Source organism: Botryllus schlosseri, chromosome 5 (assembly GCF_051294905.1).
Source record: "Botryllus schlosseri isolate E-star chromosome 5, Bs_hap1, whole genome shotgun sequence".
NCBI lineage: Eukaryota > Metazoa > Chordata > Ascidiacea > Stolidobranchia > Styelidae > Botryllus > Botryllus schlosseri.
This window is the reverse complement of record NC_137240.1, coordinates 13,979,577-14,007,561: the sequence shown is the minus strand read 5'-3', so window position 1 is coordinate 14,007,561 and position 27,985 is coordinate 13,979,577. Positions and strand designations below refer to the sequence as shown.

The 27,985-nt window shown below is 41.1% G+C and overlaps 1 protein-coding gene and 2 long non-coding RNA genes across 4 annotated transcripts in view; 1 reads left to right on the top strand and 2 right to left on the bottom strand.

The window, feature by feature from the left end:
• Positions 1 to 27,985, top strand: part of LOC145439151 (uncharacterized) — a 168,417-nt gene that overhangs the window by 63,652 nt on the left and 76,780 nt on the right. The gene's annotated exons all lie outside the window — the stretch shown is intronic.
• Positions 741 to 5,485, bottom strand: LOC145439150 (uncharacterized). Of its 2 annotated transcripts, XR_013915102.1 has the most exons (3): positions 3,515 to 5,420; positions 2,032 to 2,217; positions 741 to 919 (listed from the first exon to the last, which is right to left on the bottom strand). It is a non-coding gene; the product is annotated as an uncharacterized LOC145439150 (long non-coding RNA). The 2 variants fall into 2 exon arrangements; XR_013915101.1 differs by having other exon boundaries at positions 741 to 2,217; positions 3,515 to 5,485.
• LOC145439120 (dual specificity protein phosphatase CDC14A-like) lies at positions 22,012 to 26,379 on the bottom strand. Its single transcript, XM_080316598.1, has one exon. It carries the CDS (start codon positions 24,715 to 24,717, stop codon positions 23,164 to 23,166), a length of 1,554 nt encoding a protein of 517 aa, XP_080172724.1. The 5' UTR covers positions 24,718 to 26,379; the 3' UTR covers positions 22,012 to 23,163.

Genomic DNA, 27,985 nt, shown 5'->3' with positions numbered 1-27,985 from the left:
AAAAGGCCGTCCTCCGAGGACACTTTCAAAAAAGAGGACGTATGGTAAGCCTAACCAGTGATGAGCGGATAGTGTTTTTCGAGACTACGAATCCCTCCGACAACTTTATAGTGTCTGAGGAAAACTCCCTCCGACTCCGAAGAGTTCGATCCCGGACTCCCAGACTCCATACTCCGATGAATCTCGTCAAGTATCCGAAACAGTGGCAAGCATGGTACACTTGGTAAATGTGTTTTACTAAATTAATGTGATAATAGGGTTGCATGGCCTCATAGTATTGTCTACTCTCCAGTCCCCAATTGCAGTGCAGATGGCTGATTTTTTTGCACTTTGGCAATCATTTTTGCATGTTACCCGCCATATTACAACTTTACAAGGTGTCAACTGTCTGTGTTTTGGTTTGTAATCATAATCAAGAGTGTATTCTGGTCAGAGCTATCCAAAGATATCGCCCAGCAAACACAGTACAGACCAAAGATGTAGAAAAGCCGAGCCGATATAGTAGATATTAGATCTCGGCAGGTCGTAGAAAGGGGGATTTTGTGTCGACTCAATTCAACGTCTTTTCCATGTCCTTCAATAATGTCAATATTATGCAGATGCTACAGCCTTTAAACATGGTGAGTAGAATGTAGATCCTACGTTAGAAGAAGAAGATCCTGATATAATAACCTGTTTTCTACCACTATGGGCTTAACCTGATCACGGCTGCGTACACACGCCACATTATTTACTACGTATTAATCACATTTGTGATAATTTAATTTCAAACGAATTGGCAATAATGCCGTTGTAAAAAATAAAACGAACAAACGAACGAATGTCTTTATAAAGAAAGTGAAAACAGTCCTTATCATCAGGTTTCATCTTCTGATGAGCCAGTTAAATAACCAGCATGCGGCCTTTTCTTTTCAACACCCTGCAGAAATAAAATGAAAATGATGATTAATAGCTAAGACATTCGTACTGCGAAAATGGCAGAGGTAGAGACTAACGAATGACTCCTACATTTTTTTCGCCCATACTTACTAAAATGGATTCGATTCTGAACTATTTCCACTCAAGTTTTCAAGTTTTATTATTATATTTTTTAATATTATATGACTAGAGAACTGACTTCAATCGTGACTTCTACTTGATTATCAAGATCAACGATGACTACTTCAGCACTCTTTGAAAACAGCCAATAACACAAAAAGAATTCTTGACTAGAGAACTGACTTCAATCGCCACTTCTACTTGTGTATCAAGATCAACGATGACTACTTCAGGAATCTTTGAAAACAGCCACTAACACAAAAAGAATTCTTGACTAGAGAACTGACTTCAATCGCCACTTCTACTTGTGTATCAAGATCAACGATGACTACTTCAGCAATCTTTGAAAACAGCCACTAACATAAAAGAATTCTTACTAAAATTTCTTCACATTCTGTCCAAAATGATCAATTCAACAATCCAAATGAATCAGTTATTTGGCAGCTAGTTGGAGAGATATATACTCAAGTCTAGAAAGTGGAATGATACTCTGTCTGGAAAGCTGAAGACCTAACAATATTGTGTACAGAGAACAAAACATTTGAGTGGCTGGCTGGCTGCACTGGTATAGACATCAACAAATTATTAGAATTGACAGCAAGATAACTAGCAAGACATTAAAATGAGAATTAGTGCAGTTTCTTAGGCTGTAGTGATACACAGCCAGGAAAGTAATTGACCTAGCAGAGAGCAAAACGTTGTAAATAAAGCGAGCGAAACCTCCGACAAATGATACGATAAAACATTAGAATCGACAGTCTTACTAGAAGCAGAATAACAATCATGAGGGGTTAGAGAACAGAAGCCCGGGAAGTGACCATCAGAAATTACTGCATACTGGCCGAACAAATCCATGACCACTAACAAATGGTCTTTCAATAGTCAATATTGATACCAAATGACACCACCCCTATTTCATAGCAACATTTAGCAAATACAGCACTGGAGTCAACCTTATATAAGCGCTAACCAAACGCCCATTAGTTTTCCCACCTACTACTTCGCGGATGGAAATACGCATTAAAGCGAACGGACGCGACTTGTCACACTCTTGCTATTTCTGCTCCTTTTTTCTCTTCGTTCCTCTTCTCTGTCGCTTCCGCTTGAGGAGAGAAACAGTCGGCCGCGTTTACGGATCGTGAATTCCCGGTGGGTGATTCTTCCTCGAATGGTCAGCACCTTGAAAATTGAGAACAATGTTGTTGCAAAATGCATGACAATTTGAAAGTTACATCATTCTAATTATTCCAGTTATGGCCGTGAATCGTTACAAGTGCGGTAACCATAAGAATTATTACTATACTTCAACTACAAATACAATATATTGTATAAAATGATTACCAATTCTTTTACGTTGATCGAGTCCCAAATAGATGAAATATGTCAAAGAATTTGCTAAATTTTTGTATAATTTGACAGATTCCGAAATCTTCTCAAAGTGCACCTTTCAAAAATTTGATATCAAGACTCCCAACATTTTACAATTCGAAGTTGGATGGGCTTTACCAATACAAGCAAACAGTTTGTACCGCAATTGACAATTATGTAGAGAACGCTGCGAGACATGAGTAGGCCTACCCTAAAACGTTTCTCTGACATGGACATTAGGGCTCTTAAAATATGACTTTTTTTCTCAAATCGTTCTGGCTACTTGATAAAATTGTTAGGTTACCTAATTTAAGCCTAAACACAAAATTTGGTTCAATTCCAGCCAGTAACCGCTTTGCTACAGGAGAAGAAAGTTTCCATTTATTATATAAAAATAAATAGGTAATAAAAATTTGAAAATTTTCTGTTCACCCCATGAAAGTGTTAGGCTGTCTATAGAAACGATGCTCATCAAATTTGGTTCAATTCCAACCAGTGGAAGCGGAGATATTGCCGTCGAAAAATTTGGATTTGAATAAAATAGTATTTACGGTGACCGATTCTTTGTTTACTTATTAAAGTTGTGCTCACCGTAAGTACTATTTTTTAAAATCCAAATTTTTCAACAGCAATAACTCCGCTTCCACTGGTTGGAATTGAACCAAATTTGGTGAGCATCGTTTCTATAGACAGCCTAACACTTTCATGGGGTTAACAGAAAATCTTCAAATTTTTTATTATTCATTTTTATATAATAAATAGGAACTTTCTTCTCTTGTAGCAAAGCGGATACTGGCTGGATTTGAACCATCTTTGTTTGTAGGCTTAAATTAGGTAACCTAACAATTTTATCAAGTAGCCAGTACGATTTGAGAAAAAAAGTCATTTTTGAAGAGCCCTACTGTTCATGACCGTCCACGTTTAGAGTTGCATCTCAAAGATGCTAAAATAAGCCTAAATATAATCCAAGCAATACGATCGTCCACTTTGACTGACGGAATTTCTAAAAACACCTTGATAGCTTCCACATCTTACGTTTATATATACCGTCTGCTATCGGCACAACAAAGTAGGCCTATTTAAAAATACCAAAACAGATTCAACATACCACATCTCTTGCAAAGATTTTTGCTTTCATTCAATTTTCCATCAAACTTCTTTAAATCCTCATTTGTGGTGAGTTGCTTTGGAATTCTTCTAGGATCAATTCCGATATCGTTTTATCATATACAATCTATGGCGGAATAAAAGTTTCGGATAAGTTCTAAAACGAACACAATTTTCCGCACAAAAGTCAATTGCCACACGAAATGCCAAATGCTACGGTCTCATTTTACAAGGTATGGCGAGGAAACGTAGTGGTACGTTCCATTATAGCTAAACACCAATGAATTGCGGGTTCGAGCGTGACACGTCGACTCCATAATTCCTACCGAAGTGTTGGCCGTTTATCTAGGCTCCTCCTCGCCATCTGATTCGCATAGCCATGTCTTAAAAAGCCTAGGAGTGGGCCGTGCTGTAAGTGGGCAGATGGTTGCCGATGCACCCGGCACTTGGTGAATTCGGCCGCACAAACTCGGCACTTGGTGAATTCGGCCCTCGGGAAATTTTGAAATGAAGTGTATTTACAGCGATTAATATGAATTATCAAACTAATAATAGTATTATCAAGTGATTCGTCAATCTTGTAAGGAGGTCAGGACATCCGTAGATCGCGCAGTCACGGCGTGATTAGATCACGGATTGCGTAGCCACGGGAACTAACACAGCGCTCATATACCGACCACGCGCGGTCTGCTTGGAATCGATGGCGTGAGTCACGGGCCTGTGTCGTGTAAGTTTTGAGAAGATGGATCTTGGCGTTGTATGTGAGATCAAAACTGTGGAACATCAAGCGTCGCTTCTTCGTTTATCGATCACGACAAGCCAGTGTTCCTCATCAACAAATGTTTCGCATGATCACGTCAAAATAAATCATTTTTTGCCTTTGGAGAGACGATTCCACTCTGGGATTAGGGTGTCTTGATGACACGGTTGAAGGATCCCAAGATTACGAGATCTACCACGAGCAACGACACGTTTAAATTTCCTTTTTGATACTGTTCATTCATACTAAATGCATTTCTAATGCGAAGGTGTTCTAGTGCCAATTCCTCCAAGGGCCGAGTTCACCAAGTGAAGAGCGTCGCTTTATTTCCCGCAATTACACAATCTGTGATCTAATCACGCCGTGACTGTGTGATCTACGCATGCCCTGACCCCCGTACAACATTGACAACCACTCAAAGTGCCAAGTTCACCGGCAAACATTCCAGTAACCAATCATGGTGACCGGTACCGCTACGAGATCTACCACGGCCGAATTCACCAAGTGCCGAGTTTGTGCGGCCGAATTCACTAAGTGCCGAGTTCACTGGTAATCGGGCAGATACGGAATAATAATAATAAGATCCGGCCTGGTGTAAAATGACCAGTGTAGTCGAACCACCACCATGAACACCACAAACAAACAAATAAACATCTAACATGGAAAAGAAATTACCTTTGCAGCCTTTGACAAACACAGTTACCATTGAAACCAGCAATTAAGGTCTTATTCGAAAGCAGAATAACAACTGTTTAAGTGGACATATCAAATCAAATGTTGGAAAGTTCATGTAAAATACCCCAAAATATTATCTTACTGTGACCATATTCCATCAATATGGTCTGGCTAGCTAAATTCTCTGGGCCAACATAATCAAGCTGCGTTTGGTTTCAACGATTAATAATCTTGTCACTGGATTCGAGGTATAATTGCACTCAAATATCAAATTTTGCTCCATTAATCAACATCAAGTTGAAAATGTCCATTCTTGCACCAATTTTTATAAAATCATGAATCAGTGTTCTACAGGAATGTATCGATATGACTTATATACCTAGAAAATTCAAGCATAAATATTATGATATACCGTAGGTATAGGTACCGGTAATTCAGATGTTTGAAGCGAATTATAGTGGTCTAACTTCACTAAATTAGAGCGAAATGCCAGCAATATAATTGTAATCTAATTCGGAAAAACGGTTTAGCTCTAATTCTAACCTGGAAAAGCTGAAACTTTTCTATAGTTGTCTACACCTGTTTTGCAGAAAGTCAAACAGCTCTAGGCGTCATATACTACAGGCAATTCGAAATACCCCATAAGCTATATGCTACTGCATATATACCTTCAACCCGCTACCTCAGTCAGTCACAATTCCTATATATTTACGGCATTTACCATACAGAAAGAACGAACTATGCCTGGCTGCGACCTGTTGCGAGTCAAATCTTTGTATGGCGCGATGACGTGAAATTTGAATCGCCGAAATATTCTAGAAGTCACGCATCGATAATCATATTCCTAAACGTACAACATATCACTTATTTAGTTATTCTCTGAATAAAACTATTAACCATACTCGTTGAACATGCGAGATTACCGAAAGAGCGAATATATATATAATGAAGATCATATATATCAGAGGAAAACAAAACTATTCGACCTTAGAGCAACAACACGAATATACAACACCGGTGACATCCTCACGCAATAAAACGAAGGGAGAACATTGTTTTCTAATGGATAGAACGAAGCTACCGCATGAGATCGAACAAAACCGGATAGAATTCATCGTGATTGAATGTACCGACAAAGTCATCCTTTCTACGTATTTTAGTCGTACCCGCGAGAGATAGAAAATTTGCATTATTAGGTTAACTACCGGATATAACGAAGCCTAATGCATGAGATGGAACAACACCGAGTATGAATTTATTCTGATTGAATATAACCACAAGACCATCCTACTACGTATTTTAGACATTCCCTCGACACTTAGAAAATCAGAACCTAATCGAGATGATCCCGGATGATCCTTTTACGGTTTTGTGTTTGCTGGGCGGAGACAAACGTTGCAATACTCCGAAAAAATATCTGTAGTAAACTCCGACTCCGCTCCGACTGTCACAAAATCGGCAAAACTCCGCTCCGAATCCACTCCGACTCCGCTCCGATGCTCATCACTAGTGAGTACTAGGTATGAGTAGTCCAAACTTTGGCATGGGGAATTGGGGATGCATACAGCCTTTGATTCCATGTTATGGGGGGTACGAGGAGCCCAGATGAACCTCCGACGGGAATCAAATGGGATGCGACAGCTTAATTAGTAGGCGATTATCGTTATCACTACGCTATCGTCCCCCGCTAAATCTTCCAACTTTAAATACCTGAAAAAAATTTTGAAAAAATGGTAAATTTTTCCCACTTCGTGTTCTGACTAAAAAAAGGCCAACTTTCACGCTAAGCGCCCAAAATACAGTTTTTTTCCTTCACGTTACCAGGTGGTTGAATAAAAAAAGGGGTCATCTTTCCGGCTCAGCTCCCGAAATACCCGCCAGAACTTTACTTATATTCTCAAAAAAGAGGACGCAAAATCTCAAAAAAGAGGACATTTAAGCGTCCTCGGAGGACATTTTCAAAAACCTGAAAAGGAGGACGTATGGTAACCCTAACCAACATTCGTCGACATATTTTGACCGGAACTCACGTCAATTTTCGTGTAGCATTTCAATCGTTTCTGAGCAGGGATCAGCGGATATTGATTTCTGAGAATTCGAATCCGTCCGACAGCTTGAGTCTCTGAGGAACTATCCGTCCGAATCTGAACCAGAAATCTATGTGAATCCGAATAATGCCGTCCAGAATCCGAAAAATCCTAATCGAATAATTTTTCCGAAGAATCCTACACCTGAGCCCCGAATATCGTTTTTAGACAGGCTTAAGGTTGGAATTAACTGATATAGCCTACATATTTTCTTGGACCTTTGACAGAACAACTTTAGATTGTTATAAATCCTATCATAACGTGTTTACTGTCCGTGTTTGGTTGTCGAGCTAACGATTTTTTTACTCTTGATTTAAAATCATACGTCACTTCTGATCAGAAATATCCGAAGCAGGAGTTACAACTATCCGAAACAAAATTTTGCAATAGAATCCGATCCAACTGTCTCAAAATTGTCCAAAATCTGGTCCGAACCCTATCCGAGTACCTCCGATGCTCATCACTGGTTCTGAGACGAAAGCCTCTGTAGCGGCTTTCATTGTTAAAAAATGGACACCTTAAAGCTTTTAGAGTAAATTCACTGTTTGAGCGATTTTGCAAAGAAGATGTGTCACCATATCAGAGGGAGATATGGTACGCGACACCCTAGAACAGGGGTGGGCAAACTTTTCAGCTCGCGGGCCGCATTCAGCATTTGAATTGATTCGCGGGCAACACTATAGTAAAATCGTAATTATAAGCCAAAACGCAAGCTTTTATTCGACATTATAAAGCAGTGGTTCTTAAACCATTATGACTGCGACCCAAATCCGAGTTTTAGTGACATCTTGCGTCCCAAAGCCTCACACATCAAATCGTATGCATTTTTAATATAATTATGCTACATTTTGCGGGCATTTATACGATATAGAGAACGCGCAGACAGCAGTCGTACGCAATGCAGCTCTATGGAACATGTCTGACTCACGTGATTTCAAATTAAAGTGTGTTATTTGACCACGGGTCGCACTTGTACTGACCTTCTACTCAGACTATTCATTACCAACCATTTCGACGACAGGACATATCAATATTGAAGGTATTAGCCAACCAGGGACGTCATTTTGGTTTGATCGCCGGCAGTTTTTGGCACCAAACTCCAGCTATCGATATGCTGACCAAAACATAGCGTCTTCATGTGTCCTGGCGCAGTAGGGGTTGGCCTCGAACGAACGAATTCATTATAATAATGTCATATTATGACAATAATACGTATTGCGTTGCCATTGACGCCGGAACGGAAGTATGGGCCCACCTATAAGTTGATTCTTTATTGATTGCAGCAGCATTTATCTTCAACTTTCCGCTTTTTGTATTGCTTTGGACTACTCGTTATGGATGCGTTATGAATAATTTGCAACTAACTGCTCATATACAGGACGAATCTACCAAACTCACGCACGAATCGTTTTTTCCAAGTACAGCACTGAAAGTTCTACTCTGAAATCACAATTATGATCCGAACACACTCATTTCTGTTTTGATTGTATTGGATATTTAGCAAGCGAAGCGTTTCAAAATGCGTAGGCCCTTAGGTTGGGACTATTTTAGTAACAATAAAATAAGACAATGCAACATTAGATTATAACTTAATCAATTTCATGATGAAATGTATTTTAAAAAAGTTCAATCAAGTCGCTCTAGTAATAATAAATAAATTAATTATCAAGTTCATTTTGAACACAATGATTTATCATTGATTGATGACCATTGTTGCGGGGGAAGCGTTTATGTGAACTCGAGTCGAGAGTTCAATCCCAAATTTCTGACCCTGTAGTGCCACCTTCCCCTAAATTTTAGAAGTCTTGTAAACCAAATTGAAAGGAACTACACGAAAACAATACTCATATTGTTAATACGCAATAAAATACATTAATTTATAATCCACTCCAGGTATTTCTAGAAATCCCTGATTCATTATAGCAAAATGGCGAAACGCATGCGGCTCGCGATCGCGAACTACAGTTTGCCCACCCCTAGCCTAATGCTTGCTTCATGAGCAAAAAATCGTACTTGAGTTTGAAACTAAGATAACTAAGCAAAGACAATCGAGTTCGGGTCCAGGAATACAGAATTGTTCCTTTAAACAGCGGTTCTTAACCAGGGGTCCATGGAACCCTTGGGGATAGCACAAAAGTATAGGGTACGAAGCACCAAAGTAAGGGATGCAGTGTCAACGCTATTTAAGGACCAAAATAATTTCGCAAATCAACATAAAGTGTAGTTTTATTGGTGGGATTTCCTCAACTCATAATTCCCACAATCAGCCCCAAATTATTCATTGTTGAGGAGATTGGCAGTGTGACGCAACAATGCTGTCTGGCGAAATGAGAGAGTAGCTCAAGAGCAAGGATGAGGCTGCGCGGCTACAGTGAGATCAGCTGGCGTCGCGGCAATGGCAATGTGCATTGTGCAATCGCGCCGCAGAAAAACGCTGCGCTGTTGATACTTTTTCTATAGGCCAGTGGTTCCCAAACTTTTTCGGTGTCGGGGCCAAATTTAGAATTTCAGAGTACGGTCAGGGCCGCACGAATACCAGGGCACTGAAACGGACCCAAAATAGTCATCAAAATTGGCATTGTTCAGATCAATCGCTCGAAGCCATTGACCATTGTTATGGTCATTGAGTTGCTGCGCTCCCATTGTTCAGAACAATCGACCTTTGGTGGCTATTTAGGAGCAGTTTTATTGCCCTGGCGAGATTTCAATTCGTATTTTTGGAATCAGTGCGACAGTAGCTTTCAAATAATTCGGACGCTTCGGTCGTGCGGAGCTGTAGGACTACCAATTATGCTGCTTTCGGGGCCGTTTGGTGAATCAGCTTTTATCGCCTAAACGCGCCAAGCGCGAAAATTTTCTGTAATTCATAATCGAATCGGTCAATGTAATCGGGAATCGCATATATATTGCTATCAATTTTATCCTCTCTCTGTTCACGTCATCAGTTTTACAGGTAGAGCCGAGGAAGATGTGTTTGAAAAGGTATAGGACCCCTCAATAATAAAAAACTTTGGTCTTGGGCTCCCATAGGTTCAAAAACCTACCCCAATCACCTTGTTCGCTTTTATCACGAAATTAGTTGTACCGTTAAGTGAGCCAGCGCGAAGCGCGAAATTTTCGATAATTTGTGATAAAATCGGTCAATTTTATTGGTAATTGCATATATATTGCTATCAATTTCTTGTCATCGCTGCTCACGTAATCAGATTTGCCGGTAGACCTAACTTAGGTGTCTTGGACACGTAGAACCCGCTGGTATGACCCCGTAACATGATGTTATTTCGTGACCTCCTGTCTGCTATATCAAAAAATATAGAATCGCCCAAACGTAGGCTACTAAACTCAAGAGACGCACATGATTTCAAATTGATATTTCTTCACTGGAACATAATTTGTCCCTGCGGATGATATGTGTCTTGTGTCTTATGGTCCTGTCTATACCTATATCTATAGCTACTGCTCGTTCAACTGGAAAGTTAGGGCACATTGCATTGAAACAGCAGCGACGTAACGTAAACAGTCTACTCACGACTTTCCTGCAATCCTAATTAAAAACTCCAGACTCCAAGCCAAGCGCGTGCATTTTATAAAGAGAAAATTTTATTTTTTGTCAATACTCGATTTCTTAATATTTTTTGGGGGCCGCAAGAAGGCTATCTGCGGGCCGCGGTTGGGAATCACTGCTATGGGCGCTTCGGTGGAAGCGAGCACAACTTACCAGCCTTTCCTTGACTTGTAAGGGTAGAACTGGGCCCACAGAATGTATAAGGGCCCTACCAAATTTTGCTCATTCTCCTTCAACTTATAGAGATATTTGAATAGTATTTTCATATTGAGATATTTAGGCTACGTCTAAATAGTCTACATTGGATATGTCAGATTATTATGATATCGATTGAATTAGCCCGCATGTTGCGTAGGGCTCCAGAGACACATCGTGCTGTTGATACTATAGGCGCTTCGGTAGAAGCGAGCGAAAAAGTGCGAACTCTGTTGGGCCAGTTATTCACAGATGCGAAAAAAATAATGCAAATCCGTTTTACGTAAGTTACATTAGGAATATAAATACAGGCTACAGAATGAATATAATTCAAATATCTGTGATACTACTGTATTAGTTTTGACGCAAAAGGTCCTCGACATTCAGAGAAATGCGATTGGTGATTGAAAAATGATAAACCAAATTCCAACGTCACCGTTTATAGTGATATCAGATATATTCCAGTGAAAAACAAAGTTATGGATTTGGTGGTAACATTTTGGAATCATTTGGCAGGTCTGGCCCGCAAGCTTTCTAATAATGGATTGAATCCAGACAGCGATCCCAGTTTAATTCGACACTCCTGCTGTAAAACTTTATTCAACAATCAATATTTTACCTGCTGCATTTTACCTACCCTTACAGATCAAATAAAAGCTGGTAATGTATGCTCCATGCTCACACTTAACCATAAAAGCGACTATAGAAAGTATCGACATCCGCCATCAACAGCGCGACGTGTCTTTGGAGCCCTACACAACAAGCGGGCTAAGGCAATCGATATCATAATGATCTGGCATATCCAATGTAGACTAATTGGACGTAGCCTAAATACCTCTATAAGTTGAAGGATAATGCGCGAAAATTCGTAGGGCCCAAATACATTATGTGGACCCAGTTCTACCCTTACAAGTCACGGATAGGCTGGTAATGTGTGCCCGCTTTTAGCGAAGCGCCTATAGAAAGTATTAACAGCGCGACGTGTCTCTGGAGCCCTACGCAACAAGCGGGCTAAGGCAATCGATATCATAATAATCTGACATATCCAATGTAGACTATTTAGACGTAGGGTATAGTCTCATATTATAATGACTATACCACGCTCATGATTACATCACAAGTTTATAATATGCTCATTTTTGGCCATGTTGCTAATGCTCAAGCTCATATAGATCACATGTAGTCGCAGTCGACATCGTTTAGTCTAGAGCAGTGCTTTTCAACCTTTTTGAGCTCCATTCGCACTTTTTTTGTAAAATAAATTTCATTCGCACTAACCGAAAATTGTTATACAAAAAGTATGAAGATACTTAACAACAATTTTTTCAGATGTGCAACAAATTGGCTACTATGTAGCTTAAGCTATCATTTGTCTCATTAAAATGGCAACTTTTTTCGCTCGATTTGATTTCAACTACTTCACTAAAACCAAACAAGTTGTTGAGTTTTGTACAAGAACGTCTACTAGTGCTTGGATGGCAAGGTCTTAAAATCTGTTCTGCGCCAGTATATAAGAGCAAATAAACTCACGATACTGTGTGTTCGGCTATTTAGCTCAATCTAACTTGAGAATTCATAACAGTTTAATAACGTTAAAGCAGCTTTTTAGACTGCCAACAAAATCCGAGTTTTGTGCTTTCTCGCAACCCGAGCCTCACCTGTGAAAAGGAATTCAATATTACATTAACATGCTACGATTTTGCGGGCATGTAAAGTATGACATACAGTACAGAACGCGCACACCACAATTCTACCCATCACAGCCCTCAAAACATCTTACGCACGCGATTTCAGAAAAATTCCTCTACGTGTCGCATTTGTACTACTGTCTGCTCAGATTGCAAGAACGGGACTATTCCGTGCCGACAACGGAGCATAACCATATCGAAAGGTTTGGCCACCCAGCATCGGTCATTTTGGACAAGGTTTTGTCGCCGCTTATGTTTTTGGCACCGCATTTATCGGCGGTTTGATGACCAAAACTTTACGTCTTCATGTGCCCCGACGCGGAAGGGGTTGTAGGCCTACTCGTATTGAATAAGTCTCATATGCCGGAACCCTCTCATTGCACACCCCTACACTATAGTTCATCCCAACGGTCTTTGTCCATGTTTTCCAGAAAAATTATACGGACAAATCGTATCATGAATTTAAACCAAAGGTCGGCAGATTCTCATGATCAAGTCATCTTTCTGCGTGTCTCGCTTATTGGCAACAGTACCCAAAAAAGTGACCTTGGATATGTACAATAGGGTTGTCCAAAATTTGGAAAATCTCAAAAAGTCTCCGTGATTGTGTCTCATTCTATAGCTTATTGATAAAAAACAACAATTAGCCTGAAAGAAGCTTACAGGAAAGCCGTTAAGATTTCGACCAAAGCGTTTGAAAGTAGCTGCTCAAGAATGGGCGTGCCACTGACCATAGAACGGCGAGAAGACTAGTAATCAAATAACCACGGCTCTTGATTGGCTAATCGGCTATGCTTCAATGACCACGGCAGCAGCAGCTTGCTGACGAGGTGTTCAAGAAGTCTGCTACCGGCGGGGATTCTGAGTGCGCATTGTTAGTAGTTTGGCAGGTGATGATTTAAGATTAATTCAGGACATGTTGAGGTACGAAATACATGATGAACAAACAACACCTGCTTCACAGAAGCTTTTACAGCATGACTGCTTCATTGTGAAAGAAACGGCTGAAGCCTACATGTCGTGTTTTCATCGAGAGAAAGCAAAGGCGCTTATGCAAGTGTTGAGCGAATTCACCGTTTCTGTACGGATCCACCATCAGTGAATACAAATATATAAAGCTTAACAATGACACTATACTTTGTGTGATCTTATTGGATCCAAGTTGTAGTATATAGTGAAGTATTGAAGGTTCTAGGGATCGACTGAATCGGCTGGTTATGCTATAAGAGTTGTCTAAGTCCTTAATGATACTGCAGAAAAGAGGTTTAAGGTAAGCACAGGCTATGCTGGATATGATATCCAAACTATGCTGAATACTATATGCAGCATAGTCTGTGCTTTGCTTTACACCTCTTTTCTGCGGGATCAATAAGGACTTTGACATACCATATCCAGCACAGCCTGTGCGAGTGTGCGTACATTACCACCTCTTTTCTGCGTTATCATTGAGGACTTTAACAACGCCTACAAGTGCATTCAATTTGTTGTAAGCATCTGATAAGGGCCAAGCATAACCGGCTGATTCCGCCGATCCCTAGAGCATTCAAAACGTCACCTATATACTACAGCTTCAGCCCAATAAGATCACACAACGTATAGTGTCATTGTTAAGCGTTATATATTTGTATTCACTGATGGTGGATCCGTACAGAAACGGTGAATTCGCTAACACTTGCATAAGCGCCTTTGCTTTCTCTCGATGAAAACACGACATGTAGGCTTCAGCCGTTTCCTTCACAATGAAGCAGTCATGCTGTAAAAGCTTCTGTGAAGCAGGTGTTGTTTGTTCATCATGTTTTTCGTACCTCAACATGTCCTGAATTAATCTTAAATCATCACCTGCCAAACTACTAACAATGCGCACTCAGAATCCCCGCCGGTAGCAGACTTCTTGAACACCTCATCAGCAAGCTGCTGCTGCCGTGGTCATTGAAGCATAGCCGATTAGCCAATCAAGAGCCGTGGTTATTTGATTACTAGTCTTCTCGCCGTTCTATGGTCAGTGGCACGCCCATTCTTGAGCAGCTACTTTCAAACGCTTTGGTCGAAATCTTAACGGCTTTCCTGTAAGCTTCTTTCAGGCTAATTGTTGTTTTTTATCAATAATCTATAGAATGAGACACAATCACGGAGACTTTTTGAGATTTTCCAAATTTTGGACAACCCTAATGTACAATATCGCAGGATTTTTTGCAATAATTTCAACAGATATTACATATAGATATTAACAGATAGATTTGGCACCGTGTCGACCCAAACTTATACTCTTTGCGGTCCATACTTCAATAACCCCTGAAGGGGTTGAAATTTGCGTTACAGTAACTTGCAAATGTGAATCTGTAATGATGGTATTTTATCCTCGTGCCTCGCGCTAATCGAACAGCTATTACAGCTTGGCGAAACAAAGCATAAAGTTAGTTTAATGTCATTTTCCAACCTGTCACAAGCTCAGACGGGCTGATATACTGTATATCTGCCACTAAACCAACTTCCAAACTAGGCTTTTGGTTACGTAATAATTATAGTGCAAAAATATTAATTCACCATGGTATGTGAGAGCTACGATTAGTGGTGCGTCGTAAGTTAAACAAGTTACGACTGCGTCGCAACTACAAAAGTTACACTGCTCTTGAATTTCCTATTAGGTTCATTTGAAATATTTCACGTCAGAAAATTCAACAAATATTCGTCACGATTTTCATTCGCACTCATCCGGATTTTTCGTTCGCACCATTCGCACCACCTCCGTCATTCGCACTGCAATTTTTTTCGTTCGCACCAGTGCGAACCGTCACACAGGTTGAAAAGCACTGGTCTAGAGAACCCACACCACAGCCTGATCTAACACTTCGTGGCGGTGGATCGCAATTAGGGCTGGGCAAATTTGAGTAACATCACGAAGCCATACAAACACCTAAACCAGAGGTGGGCAATCTTTTTGCTATATATTCACGGCCGCATATCGATTACGTAGCCTGCGGTCGCATTCCAGGACATGGCCGTAATGAGCTAACTGGACGCCATGCCCACGCCCATATCCATGTTAAAATGTCCACGTCCATTTTCTGACTAATCTACTTTTTCATACCGGTTTACTATAGGCATCGAAATATCGAGTGGTCATTGTATATAGCTACTGGGATTCGTAATGGCCGATTTTGTTTTTCAGTTTCACGAATCAATTACGTCATTATCAAATATTTATCCTTTCTCAGTTTATGTGATCAGACTCACTGGTAGAGTTGATTGAGGGGGTGCTTTCCAAAAGTTGGGGCAAGTAATATAAATGATGATGCATCTTCGGGTGTGCCATGGTATTGGTCACATTGTTGTATGACGTTATTCTCTGACCTCCAATCAGGATTATCGGTGAAAGTCATTGGAATCACTCAAACGTACCAGAAACAAATATTTTTTGTGATGAGCATACGATTCCAAGTTGGTATTTTATATGGGGCGTATCATTTTTCTCTGCTGTTCGCTTCTACTGTAGGGCTAAGATTGCAAAGGGCGGTATACTAGGGTTACCATATTTTGGAAATCTGAAAAGATCGAGGACACTTTTTCAAAATTTTCAGACTTGCAAAACCGCAGGAAAAAATCCTGAAGAAATGGTAAATTTTTCCCACATCGTGGTCGGTTGACTAAAGAAAAGGTCAACTTTCTCGCTTAGTGCCCAAAATACAGTTTTTTCTTTCACATTATCAGGTGGTTGACTAAAAAAAAAGGTCAACTTTCCGGCCCCGCTTCCAAAATAGCCTACCCGGCTGAGCATTGCTTCGGTGCCCGGCCATTTAGCCTACTGTATCCAAGTCGATTTTGACAAAATTTAAAAAAGAGGACATTTTGGCGTCCTCCGAGGACAATTTCAAAAAAGTAAAAAAAGAGGACAAATCCTCTTAATAGAGGACGTATGGTAATCCTAAGGTATACCAGTGGCGGCTCGTCCTATAGGGCAACTGGGGAATTGTCCCACCTAAAATTCTGTTCAATAACAATTTAACCATTTATTGACGCACAGCGCTCAATATATATCGAGATCACAGCGAAACCCGCGTTCTTCTTGTGCTTTCGCTTGCAAATGCCCAGCCCATACATAGCGAAGTCTCCGCGAAAATCGAATTCTCTTCTGTGTTTTCGCTTTGTGAATGCCTAGCCGGGGCTTGCCCCGATAGCGCTCATAACAAGCTTTCACTATCTATTCTCTCAAAGCTGCGCACAATTAAGAAACGTTGCTTTACTCTCTCCTATTCGTAAAATGGCCGAGCAACCGGGGCAAATATGCTTGCTCGCCCCTAAGGTGTGATGTAACAATCGTATCTATATCTGAACTCGGATACCGTGATATGCGTTGAGTCGACCGTTGCTGGTACAGGTCGATTTTGATGGTGTTTCACACCATGATAATTTTTGAAACTTGGTATGTCATGTCGTGATGGTGGTATTTAACACTGTCCTAAGTTTCAGGGTTTCTACTCAAAGTTTAGGGTAGTAATTCCGTTTCCAAAGTCGAGTGTGTGCTGATCGGTCATGTATCGCAAACATATTTCACGCAAAGCCGGTATTGGTCTCCATTGATTTTAACGATGCTCCTTAGCTAGATCCGTCATGAACTTTTACATGGTATGTCTTGATTTTAGTATCGAACGCTGTGCCAAGTCTCAAGGTTGACACTCAATGATTAGGGCAGCAATTTCGTTATTAAGTTCGAGTATGGTAGAGATGTGCGCTGATCTGACACTTAGCCTACCTAACGCATTGCGGATTTCACGCAAAAGCCGGTGTATCTGTGTTCCATACTGAGATAGGTGATGAGATGATGATATCATGAAACAGTTTACTAACATCCTCGGTTTGCATTCAAATATTTAGTTTTATTTTATATTCTCCAATGTCAATTTGACCGTGGAATGGTGGCCTTCGGGCCATTTGCTCACAATTACAACCCCTGTCAAGCGCGATAGCCGATAGCTGTTTCGTTTTCGATGGCGGCTAACAGCTGATCGCTTGATCAGCCGATTCCTCAGTAAATATTACGCAAAATTCGGCGTTGATCTGTTCGTATTAATTTTGACAGTGTACCATACCGAAAACGGTCATGAGGCTATACTTCTCGATGATTTCATGTAACAGTGTACCAAGTTTTCGGCTTTCATCCACGTATTTATTCGGTAATATATTTTCCGAAGGCGATTTTGCAGCAAACATATAGACACTATAGACCGTAAGCCGTATGTGTCGTGTGACAGTCTCCAGCCTCAAGGCCAGAATCTCCCAAGCTGTACCGGGACCGAATTTCCGAGGCTGCTATCCGTAGTTCTTCAGAATGATGTTGGATTTAATATGACATTTCCTTGTCCAATCTATGAGATAACAATTGCGTATGTGTCCGAACTCGTTGACCTTTCCAATAGGCATACGCAATCTCTCGATTTATAGTCATTTCCATTTCTGCAGATAAGTAGTCAGGTCAAGTGCGAACATGAACTCGTTATTGAACATTTTGCTAATAAGAAATCACGTCGCGCACAATACTTATACAAGACATAAATTAATGCTGGTGGGCGGACGACTGTATACATCATGGTCTTTCCGAATAATTTCAATCAAGTGAGCCCAGGTAACTCAACCATGTCTATGGCTAAGGAAAAGTGAGTGGTTTTCATCCTTATTACTCGAGGCACACTGACAGTTAATTTACCGATATATTTTGTTATGGCTATGGAAAAAAAGTGAAAAATTCATCAAGATGAAATAATTTATTCATGAAATTGTTTAATGCGATATGTGCTCGCATTTCAATTTAACACAATGCTTTGATTCCTGCTTGAATGATGGCAGGCAGACTCGTAATTAATCTTCCATGGATAACAGCTGGCTTTTTATGATGTTTTACGTTTATGGGTGCCACCGCTTTGATTGCCTATCCCCTGGTCGTAACGCATCAGGATCGTGTACCAAACACTTTCGGACGAGGGCAAATCGATTTGACTCGCTTTCGGGACGAGAATCCATATACAAATCGGGTCGGAGGCGCTGCAGCACTTTACAGAATTGCTGAGCATGGAACGATTAAAACACCACAAGGTGTCATGCGAATGCTCTTTGTAGGTAGTTGGTCGGTGTATTTTTGGTATAGTCTTACTCGGCGCTTGCGTAATCTCTACCACGAAATCATAACGCATGCTACTAAGGATAACCTGATGATTGATTCGTGGCATGGGAACGATTCTTAGTTCGCGTACATTTTGTAAAATAATCATTTGAATAAAAAACAATGAATAAAACATTTGTTACCGCACTTCAAGTCACGCCACCGGCAAACCTCTCGCGGCACCTACGTTAAAAATCATTGTTTACGGGAAATTCATGTGGCCATCATGAACGTTGAAAAACGCTACTGTGACGTCATATTGATAACAAGTCGCTTGCGGCCCTTGCCCCACCACCCGATATTGTCACGAGCCGCCACTGAGGTATACTATATTAAAACTGAAAAAAACGAAGTCGCATTGAATAGCACGCAGCGCCAAGAAAATTTCAAGAATAATGATTATAATCTCTCGAAAGTTCGGGAGTCAATTTGCTTGTAGACGGCCGCCAACACATATTAATAGAATTACGTGTCGACGGCCGCAGGTTGCCCACGCCTGACCTAGACGCTAGACCAGGGGTTCTCAACTTCCCTTGTATAACGGGCCGCATTTTAACAGCAAAAGACGCTGCGGGCCGCAGAACAATATTACCATGTATTTGTGGGCTAATATTAAATTTAGGCTACTGTAGCCTATTTACCAGTCGTATACGGGCATTTAGTACATTTTTATGCATTACAAAGTATTAATGGACACTGGACAGCGTTTGTAAGTTTGCAGCTGTTGCTTGTTGTGAGAATATGTAGTGTAGGCCTATCTTCTAGCGGCGCAAGTAAATCATTTCATGGAGGGTGCATTGCATTCGTTGCCAAGTCGGTATATGCAACTTCAAACCCCACCACCGGAGAACCGAACTCTCTGTTTCATTGCGTGAGCGAGCAAGTATAAATTACGGTAACTTTTACGTTACAGAGGCCATTATCACATTGAGATCTGAGTGATATGAGAAGTCTGGCGTTCGGGGCCATTTCTGAGCAAACCAATCACCCCTTATCATTTCCTTCCATGCCTGGGCCAGAAGCCAGCTTTGTCAAGTTGATATTTTTCGCTGGTCCTCTCCCCAAGTTTGCCAAGCCAGCATTTAATTCCTCTGCATATATTATGCAAAGTTGGTGGATTCGTCCGAGGCTGGGTTAAATTAGTCTACGCGGCAACTTGTTTCAGAACATGCAATAAAAGATCGACTGGCATTAATGTTACTCGTCTGGTCACGGTTGAATCGGACGACTGTATCTTAGAAATTTGTCCGGTAATGTTGCCCTTGCTGCTGGTCCGGAAACAACAAATATTCGCGCATAATGTTAAGGTTTTATAAAAATCACACCTTCCATAGTAGATTTCTTGGGTTTAGCCATATTCCAAGCAATTTTGAACGATGCGTCTGTAACGTAGTCGGCAATGTCAACAACCGTTCGCAGTGAGTCAAACACTCTTTAAAGGTGTAGGCCTACTACATAGCGGGATTCTCTTGAATCCGAGTCCAGCTTAATACCGATTCAAAACAATAACAATCTGAAATCGAGCATATATCAAGAAACGGCCCATTAAAACAGTGGTTCTCAAACTCTTTCAGACACGCCTACCTTTTTAATAGGGAAAAAATTCCAAGCCCCCTAACGTGATATAACATAATGAAACCAGAATGCTAGGAATACAAAAGACAGGTTTGATGGCATGGAAGGTTATGGCTGTTGATGAGAGAATTCTCAAATATGAAACCAGACTGTACACAGTGAAATAACTATGAATTGGAGATATATTGCGCGCAGCGCGAACATTTTTTTCAGTCGACCTCATTTTTGCGCCCCCCTTCAGATGCTTTCACGCCCCAAGGGGGTGCGCCCCCCAGTTTGAGAACCACTGCATTCAAGAATGAGTAATCAAACGAAACAGATACGGTGCGATAAAAGTGCTAAGTATCTAAGTTAATTTGTAACAATACTGTGTCAGTAGTACTTGCGTTTATAATGAAAGATGTCGCGGGCCGCAAAATAATCGTCTGCGGGCCGCATGCGGCCCGCGGGTTGAGAACCCCTGCGCTAGACCTACCTGAGTGATTTTATTCTGAATCGAGTGTTAGCTGCTTCGAGCGCTCGAGTATTGCTGATTATGACGTCATAAGTATGAATGGCGTAAAAATTTTAAATGTGCACCGTTTATGGAGGGGCGGGCATCTTACGGCCCGCGATGCGATTGTGAGCGGCCCGCAGACAGTTTCTACCCCGAAAAGGAACTCCATCATGCACAAAGTTTATGCGTCACTGAGTGAATCCAAATTAGCCTCCTGAGAAAGATGGCCTCGAAACTACTTGTTCTGTTCGCATCTACATTAGGGCTCTTCAAAAATGACTTTTTTCTCAAATCGTACTACTGGCTACTTGATAAAATTGCTAGGTTACCTAATTTAAGCCTACACACAAAATTTGGTTCAATTCCAGCCAGTAACCGCTTTGCTACAGGAGAAGAAAGTTTATATTTATTATATGAAAATAAATAATAAAAAATTTGAAAATTTTCTGTTCACCCCATGAAAGTGTTAGGCTGTCTATAGAAACGATGCTCACCAAATTTGGTTCAATTTCAACACGTGGAAGCGGAGTTATTAGCGTCGAAAAATTTGGATTTGAATAAAATATAGTATTTACACGGTGACCGATTCTTTGTTTATTTATTATAGTTGTGCTCACCGTGATCAATGATCATGTGGATTCGTAGAAGTACGTGTCACCTTACCAGAAGCCTATATTCCTTGGAGCAATGCCTTATGCATTTTCTCATTCTCCTATGGTGGAGCGTGAATCGGGAACCAATCTTAATTTCGCCATACATTTCTCAAAATTCGAATTTGCCATCAGACGCCCTCACCTCAAATATCATATATTATGTGATTGTTTGCAGTGGTATATCGACCGCGGTTCTACACAAATGTCGGTAACCCGCGATTACACATGATCGACAGCAAAATGATTAAGGCCACGTCAATTTTGCTTGTTAACGATAGGTAGCCTAATCAGCACAGTTATATATCAGATACCAAACAACTATATCAAATCATTATAATGTATCAAATCTGATGAATCGCACAAGCAGTCTTTAGCCTCGATGCTTGATTCACATCGACGGCATAAAACGATATTCCTGATTCACTGACAATATTTATTCTGGTGATTTATCGACGCTCATGAAGTATGGTGAACGCCGGCCACAATGACATATGTAAACCTTTATCGTGTGTCAATAGCGACCAATCAGGATTTTCTCGAGCTAAACCTAACGTTTAATAAACCAACAACGTTTCCGGTCTCCGAAATTCGAATAATGAGCAAGCTCCCACCGCGATATCTATTTATGCTGGCGCTAAAGACAAAATCCGTTCTGATATTAATGATGTGATTTATTATATTATACCAAAAATACAGGTACTGGAATCAAGTGACCACAGAAAAAGCACGCAGGTTGCAAACGTGGCGAAAATCGATCAGATACTCAACAGTGAGACGTGAGGAATCGTGCTGTGTACAGTGGATTGACAGATTACACACGACTTCGAGTGGGCATCGATTTTTCGAGTTGAAGTTCAAGTTGGAGGGTACTCATCGTAACAACGCATAATAGTATGACGTGGGGATATAACTAAAAATAGCCACTAATAATTCTGTCACTTCAATTAACAAGTTCGTTCTAGATTTCTACATCGGTTGTTTCAATGGCACTTTTAGTAATCAGGTACGGAAATCTAACTAGTTTGTTCCGATCTTCCGACGCCATATTACCCACACCTTTGCTTGCAAACACGCAAGGTAGTGTGAATTGCAAAGATTTGAGATTTTGAGGATTATGACGACACATTGTCGTTATAATAGAGCTACGTACTATATAATAAATCTTTTGGCCTTCGTAACAGAATTGGAGAATTCTGGAATAAAACACCATACAAATAGGAGAAACAAACATGTTGTTTTCAGCCCAATTCATACACTGGGTGAAGTCCTTCGGCTTGTAAGGAGGAATGCGAAATGAAATGATAATATTCGACTGAAGTTACATAAACAATTGGACATTGTGCATAGGACTACAGTCATTATGGAACATTGTTGTTTTAGGTGACTATAAGGACATACTGTGGAAACAGAATGTACCCGAGTGGGTTGAGGCGAAATTCATCACTGGCCAGTTCTAGTTGATCACACAAGTAACATACATCAGCGGAACAATAAAATCAGGACTCACTGGCAATTACTGATGCCGCAAGATGTAAAAGCGCCGACAAAGGCAATGAAACCATTTTATCATTTCACTTAAAAATCGAACAAAATATCTCGAAAAAATAATCTATTCTTGTATATGGAACAAATAAGTGCTCGCTCAAATTAAAATTTCAGGCGTTAGCTATATTGCTAATGACAGTAGATTGTGAAAAGGCTTTGAACTGTTGATCCGCGCCAGCCGCATACAATTAGAAAGTTGTCCACGCCTAGTACATCCTACAGCAAAATTTCGTGAGCATACCGATCCGCGGCCGAGCCTAGTCTCCGGGCATGATATGACTGCGCGAGTATCTTTGGGGGTTTCTGGCTTTCTGACTACGCCTCGTTACGATGTTCCCGGCTTCGGCGCTCGCGTACCTGCTTTTGCTTCGCGTGGTAACTCCGTCCGAGAGGACAATTTTCGTCGCCTTTAGTTGCGAAGATAGCGCCGAAACTTGTTCCGTTGGCCCGATTGACTTTGAGAAACGTGCCGGCGATGTCCAGCTGCTTGATAATATTCTACCTTCGCTTCCAGATTTAGAATCGAATGCGCCCGACGCAGATTGAGGATGCCGTCTTGCTTTCGCGGCCCGCAGCCTGTCTCCTTGAGACATGGTATCGACCGTCTTTGAATTTGTGGCTCTTTTCGAACTCTCGTAGCGTTTTGAGTACGGCCTTTCTGACGTGTCGATTTCATCGAGGTAAGCGGAGTGTTTCAGCAGCGACGAACTCCTAAACTCAGACTTGGCGTCAGTCTTTCTGGCCCGATGTAAATCACCTTGCATCCACATGCTGTGTTGCTTCTCCTCGACAAATTGCTGTTGCGGGCCTATGATAGATCCAGGTCTTGCAATACGAATCCAACCGATCGCTTCTGATGATGAGAAACGATAATGTTTCATCATGTAGCACGCGATCAGAGTGCCTGTTCTGCCCAGGCCGGCTTTACAATGCACGGCGATTGCACCGTCGTTTGATTCACAAATATGAAGAAACTTTCTTAAAATAACGTCAGATGGCGTGCTACCGTCTACGAAAAATAGATCATGGTGGTCAAATCCGGCATCACGGAATCTACGAGCGTCGTAGAGCTTCTTGTTCAATCGTACCACGGCGGTAACGCCGTGCTTTCGAAAATAAGGGAAGTACGCTTCCGGCGCGTGTAGAGGATATCCGTTTTCAATCTTGCTTTTAGGGTGAGGCCCGCTGAACGCCAGAAAGCGACCTGGTATTATCCAGTTGAAATCACCGTTTTCTACTCTCTCGTAATGCTCATACTCGTCAGCGTCGAAATTTTCAGGGTCGTAAAACCCGAGCATTATCGCTTTATGGACAGCGTGTAGACAGTCCAACACGGTCAAGTTGTAAGTGCACGGACCAAACGAAGCGTCCCGGAATGGCATAAACGGCGGGCTGTTACCAGACATAAGAGGGCGATACGCTTCTTCCGGAGAGAGCTTCATGTGGATAATCTGATAAGCACCCACAAGAAACGCGGCATTGGCCCTTTTCCTAGCGTTAAACGACGTGTAGTGTACAATCTTCTTCTTCAGCAATGAAACCGACTTCAGTTTCTTTTGAACTTTACAGCAGTACCTATGCAACTGAGCGAGATTCAACGGGCCAAAGTCGGCGTAGAAATTCTCGTATATCAGCTCTTCGTCGACAGAGAAGTAATGCGTGTGAGCGCTGCTCTTGGGCCGAGAACGCAACGTGACGAAATAGAACCGGTCCTGTATGATCTGACAAGCGGTGGCCAAGTCATCCAACTCGTCAGTTGTAGTCCGATAATGACGTTGTAAAAATGCTGGAGATAAGATATCTCGAGTCATGATCACAGCCGGTGGTTGAGTGGAGCAGGTATGTAACTTTACTTTGCCATTGCGTTGAGTCGATGCTGGCAGCTACAACTAAAAAAACTGTAAATGGTAATAGCAATTAAATACATAACAGCAACGAGGCAGAATACTATGAACACCAACGAAATAACTTAAGCGGGTACAGCATCCGGCTTCACAATCTGCAGGTTCGAGCCCCGGCTGAGTCCGACCTAAGAGCTGCGTGTAACTTGTGCAAATCTAGTATTTATGACTTCTCTGCTTGCCACTTGGTGATAGTATAAAACGGAAAAATGGTGGGTTCAACTGGATAACTTTGCGTTTCCTTCGTACTTCAATCGTCAAAGCATGATGATGGTAGAGATTAAAACATATTCCCTCCCATCCTACTGCCATTGTATTAGCAAGTAAGAGGCTTACAGTATGTCCTTATTCTCAAGTACTTTGAATCTATACTCAGTAGGGAACTACAATGAATCTGTCCATAAATACTTGTCTAAAAGACATACTTATTTAACGCTAATTGCTGCAGTGATTATATTTGTGTGGATTTGTTCGCACTTTATACATTCAACAGTATTAGAATCTATCTAAATCTGTAGTTTGGCTTCAAAAGCAGTGGAAGTAGCCTGCGTAATCACTTGAGTGAGTAGACAAACGCACACTCAAGTAAATTTGAAAAAGTAAAAGTAATTTGTAGTTGATCACTACAGATGCCATTGGTTCTAACCCTGCATTTGCATGTTTCTTAGACGGTGGATGGGTTCAAATAGATTCTCATGCTGCCTTCCGCAAATCATTATACCGGTACCATATGAAGTCAGTTTTGAGCGTGACAATTCTAGTATGTTTTGGAAAATAGCACTGATCCATGTGACAGTGAGCGAAACAAATACGCTATACCTTCGACAGGCACTAATCCGAGAGTGACCATCCCATTATAGTCCACATCAAGTAGAATTGTCGGTACCTGATCTTTAACAGCTATTTAACCTGTTGTATAATTTTACATATTCTCACAGTATATTGTTAACTACCCTTGGATTGGACCGGAATTGAGGTCTGTTTTCTGCAATTGTGCGTGATTAGGCAAAATGTGATGGTAGGATTAATGCAAAGTTTAATATACGAGGAGTAAGACACACAATGGTGACATTTGAGCACACTCAGCTCACGAGCTGCAAGTCATCAAACACGGAGTCACTTGCTGGTACTTTTCATCGATGGTGATAAACACCAATTATGGTGCAGAAAAAGGACAACTATTGTGACTGACGGATAGTTGATCATCAATCCCCATCCATTGTTCAGTTTTTCAAGTGAAGTCAGCTAAAGTCTGCAATAACTTGCCGTTGGTTTGGCTAGTGGTTGATACTGGTCTGGCTTTAGTATTTATAATGAGTCAACTTACTGCCGGGATAGAAGTATTGGATCTTTTAAATTACCGCAAACACCTTTCAGAACTAAAAATATTCAGAATAGAGTTTCTTCATGCAGCAAACTTCGAAAGTCATAATTCTCAGAAGAGTGTCTACACCTCACAACATAACCTATCCCTAAAATATCATGTACGAACAATTTTCATGCACTCAAGTATCATTGAACTGGACTATACCATTTGTAACATGGTGTATTTGCTAATATCTATGCGGACATTGACCTAAGGACAACTAACAAGCCGCGACGACTACTACGACGACAACAGAAATCAAATTTCTTATGGTCAATTACCCGTAACGGTAACCATGGCTCCATGAAATTTTATACGTAGCCTATGCCAAAATAGCTCAGCGATTCAATCCACTCAGTGATGCTGTCGTAGATGAGCTATCTTAGTTAGTTCGAATCCAAAAGGTGCGAATCCTCAAGACCCCGAAACACAATACCTCTGCAAGTTGAATTTATGCGGTATCAAAAATATTAAGGTAATAAAACTAAAATGAACTTGAATTAAATATGTCTAACTAAAAAGTAACCAAGCATTAGTCCAGTGGTTCCCAACGTGGGCGATATCGCCCCCCAGGGGGCGATTTGGCGATCTAGGGGGGCGAAAATGACGAAGGGGGCGACAGGGGGGCGAAAATGGACAAAGGGGGCGACGGGGGGCGAAAATAGCGAAGGGGGCGATGGGGGGGCGATGACGCGTAAAACGGCTGACCTTTTTTTTTTTTAGTCATCCACCTAGCAATGCGGAGCGAAAAAACGTTATTTTCAGCTCTGAGCGGAGAAAGATGACCTTTTTTTTTTTTTTTTTTAGTCAACCCGCCGGTGATTACAGTCTGTATGCCCAATTATCGGTGCACAAAATTTGGGGGGCGATGATCGGTGTTGACCTTGAAAAGGGGGCGATGGGTCGAAAAAGGTTGGGAACCACTGCATTAGTCGATGAAAATTATCGCACGCATATTCAGAGTATCTCGCAAATTATTGTCTGCAATAGTATGACTATGGTTCTTATAAAGGCTATGGACAATGGACATTGGTCGGACTTGCGCCTATATAAGGACTTGGCCTATAGACTAACCCAGCTTGAGGAACCCATAAATTTGGCAACAACTCGTAATGTATACACCAGAGTTTTATAAGGTATTTATTGAAATTATTTCCAAATAATTTGACGATACAATTTTTGCGTGGAACTGTACAGAGTATATGGTCACACTCTATAAAAGAACATTTGAGCATAATCTATGATCGATTTTAGTCGGCAGCCTCGCCACCAGGAGCGATCTGGAGGATACGGAGGTTAGGTTATCTATACTCCAATCAATGATATATATACAATATACATGTATATTGTACATGTATATTGTATATATATCATTGACTCCAATGGAACATTTATTATTCCAAGCTCTCGTTGCAAACAATCCCTGGATGAAGACGATCGTCACAAGTGATTCGCTATCCATTCGTAATCAACCCGAATACCGCAATACGCTCGGACACGGGTAAATTGCAGAGTTGGACACCAGGCAGTGGTGAAGTGGGCCGACTTCTAATACTTTTTCGGAGTAGTGGAGTGTATTTTTCTTATTGTCTACATGCTATACCTGGTCAGCGGTGACGCTATTAGGCTACCTCCACTTTCAATACATTCACCCGTCACCGCCTCATCTTCACTGATGCTCAGGGGTGACGGAGGACATTTTTCTAGTCACATCCCATCAGAACTGACACGACGCAGGTGGATCACCTATTTCTATTTCTTTTTGAAAGTCAAGGGGGAGAACGATTTATTGTCTCTATACTAATTGGACGT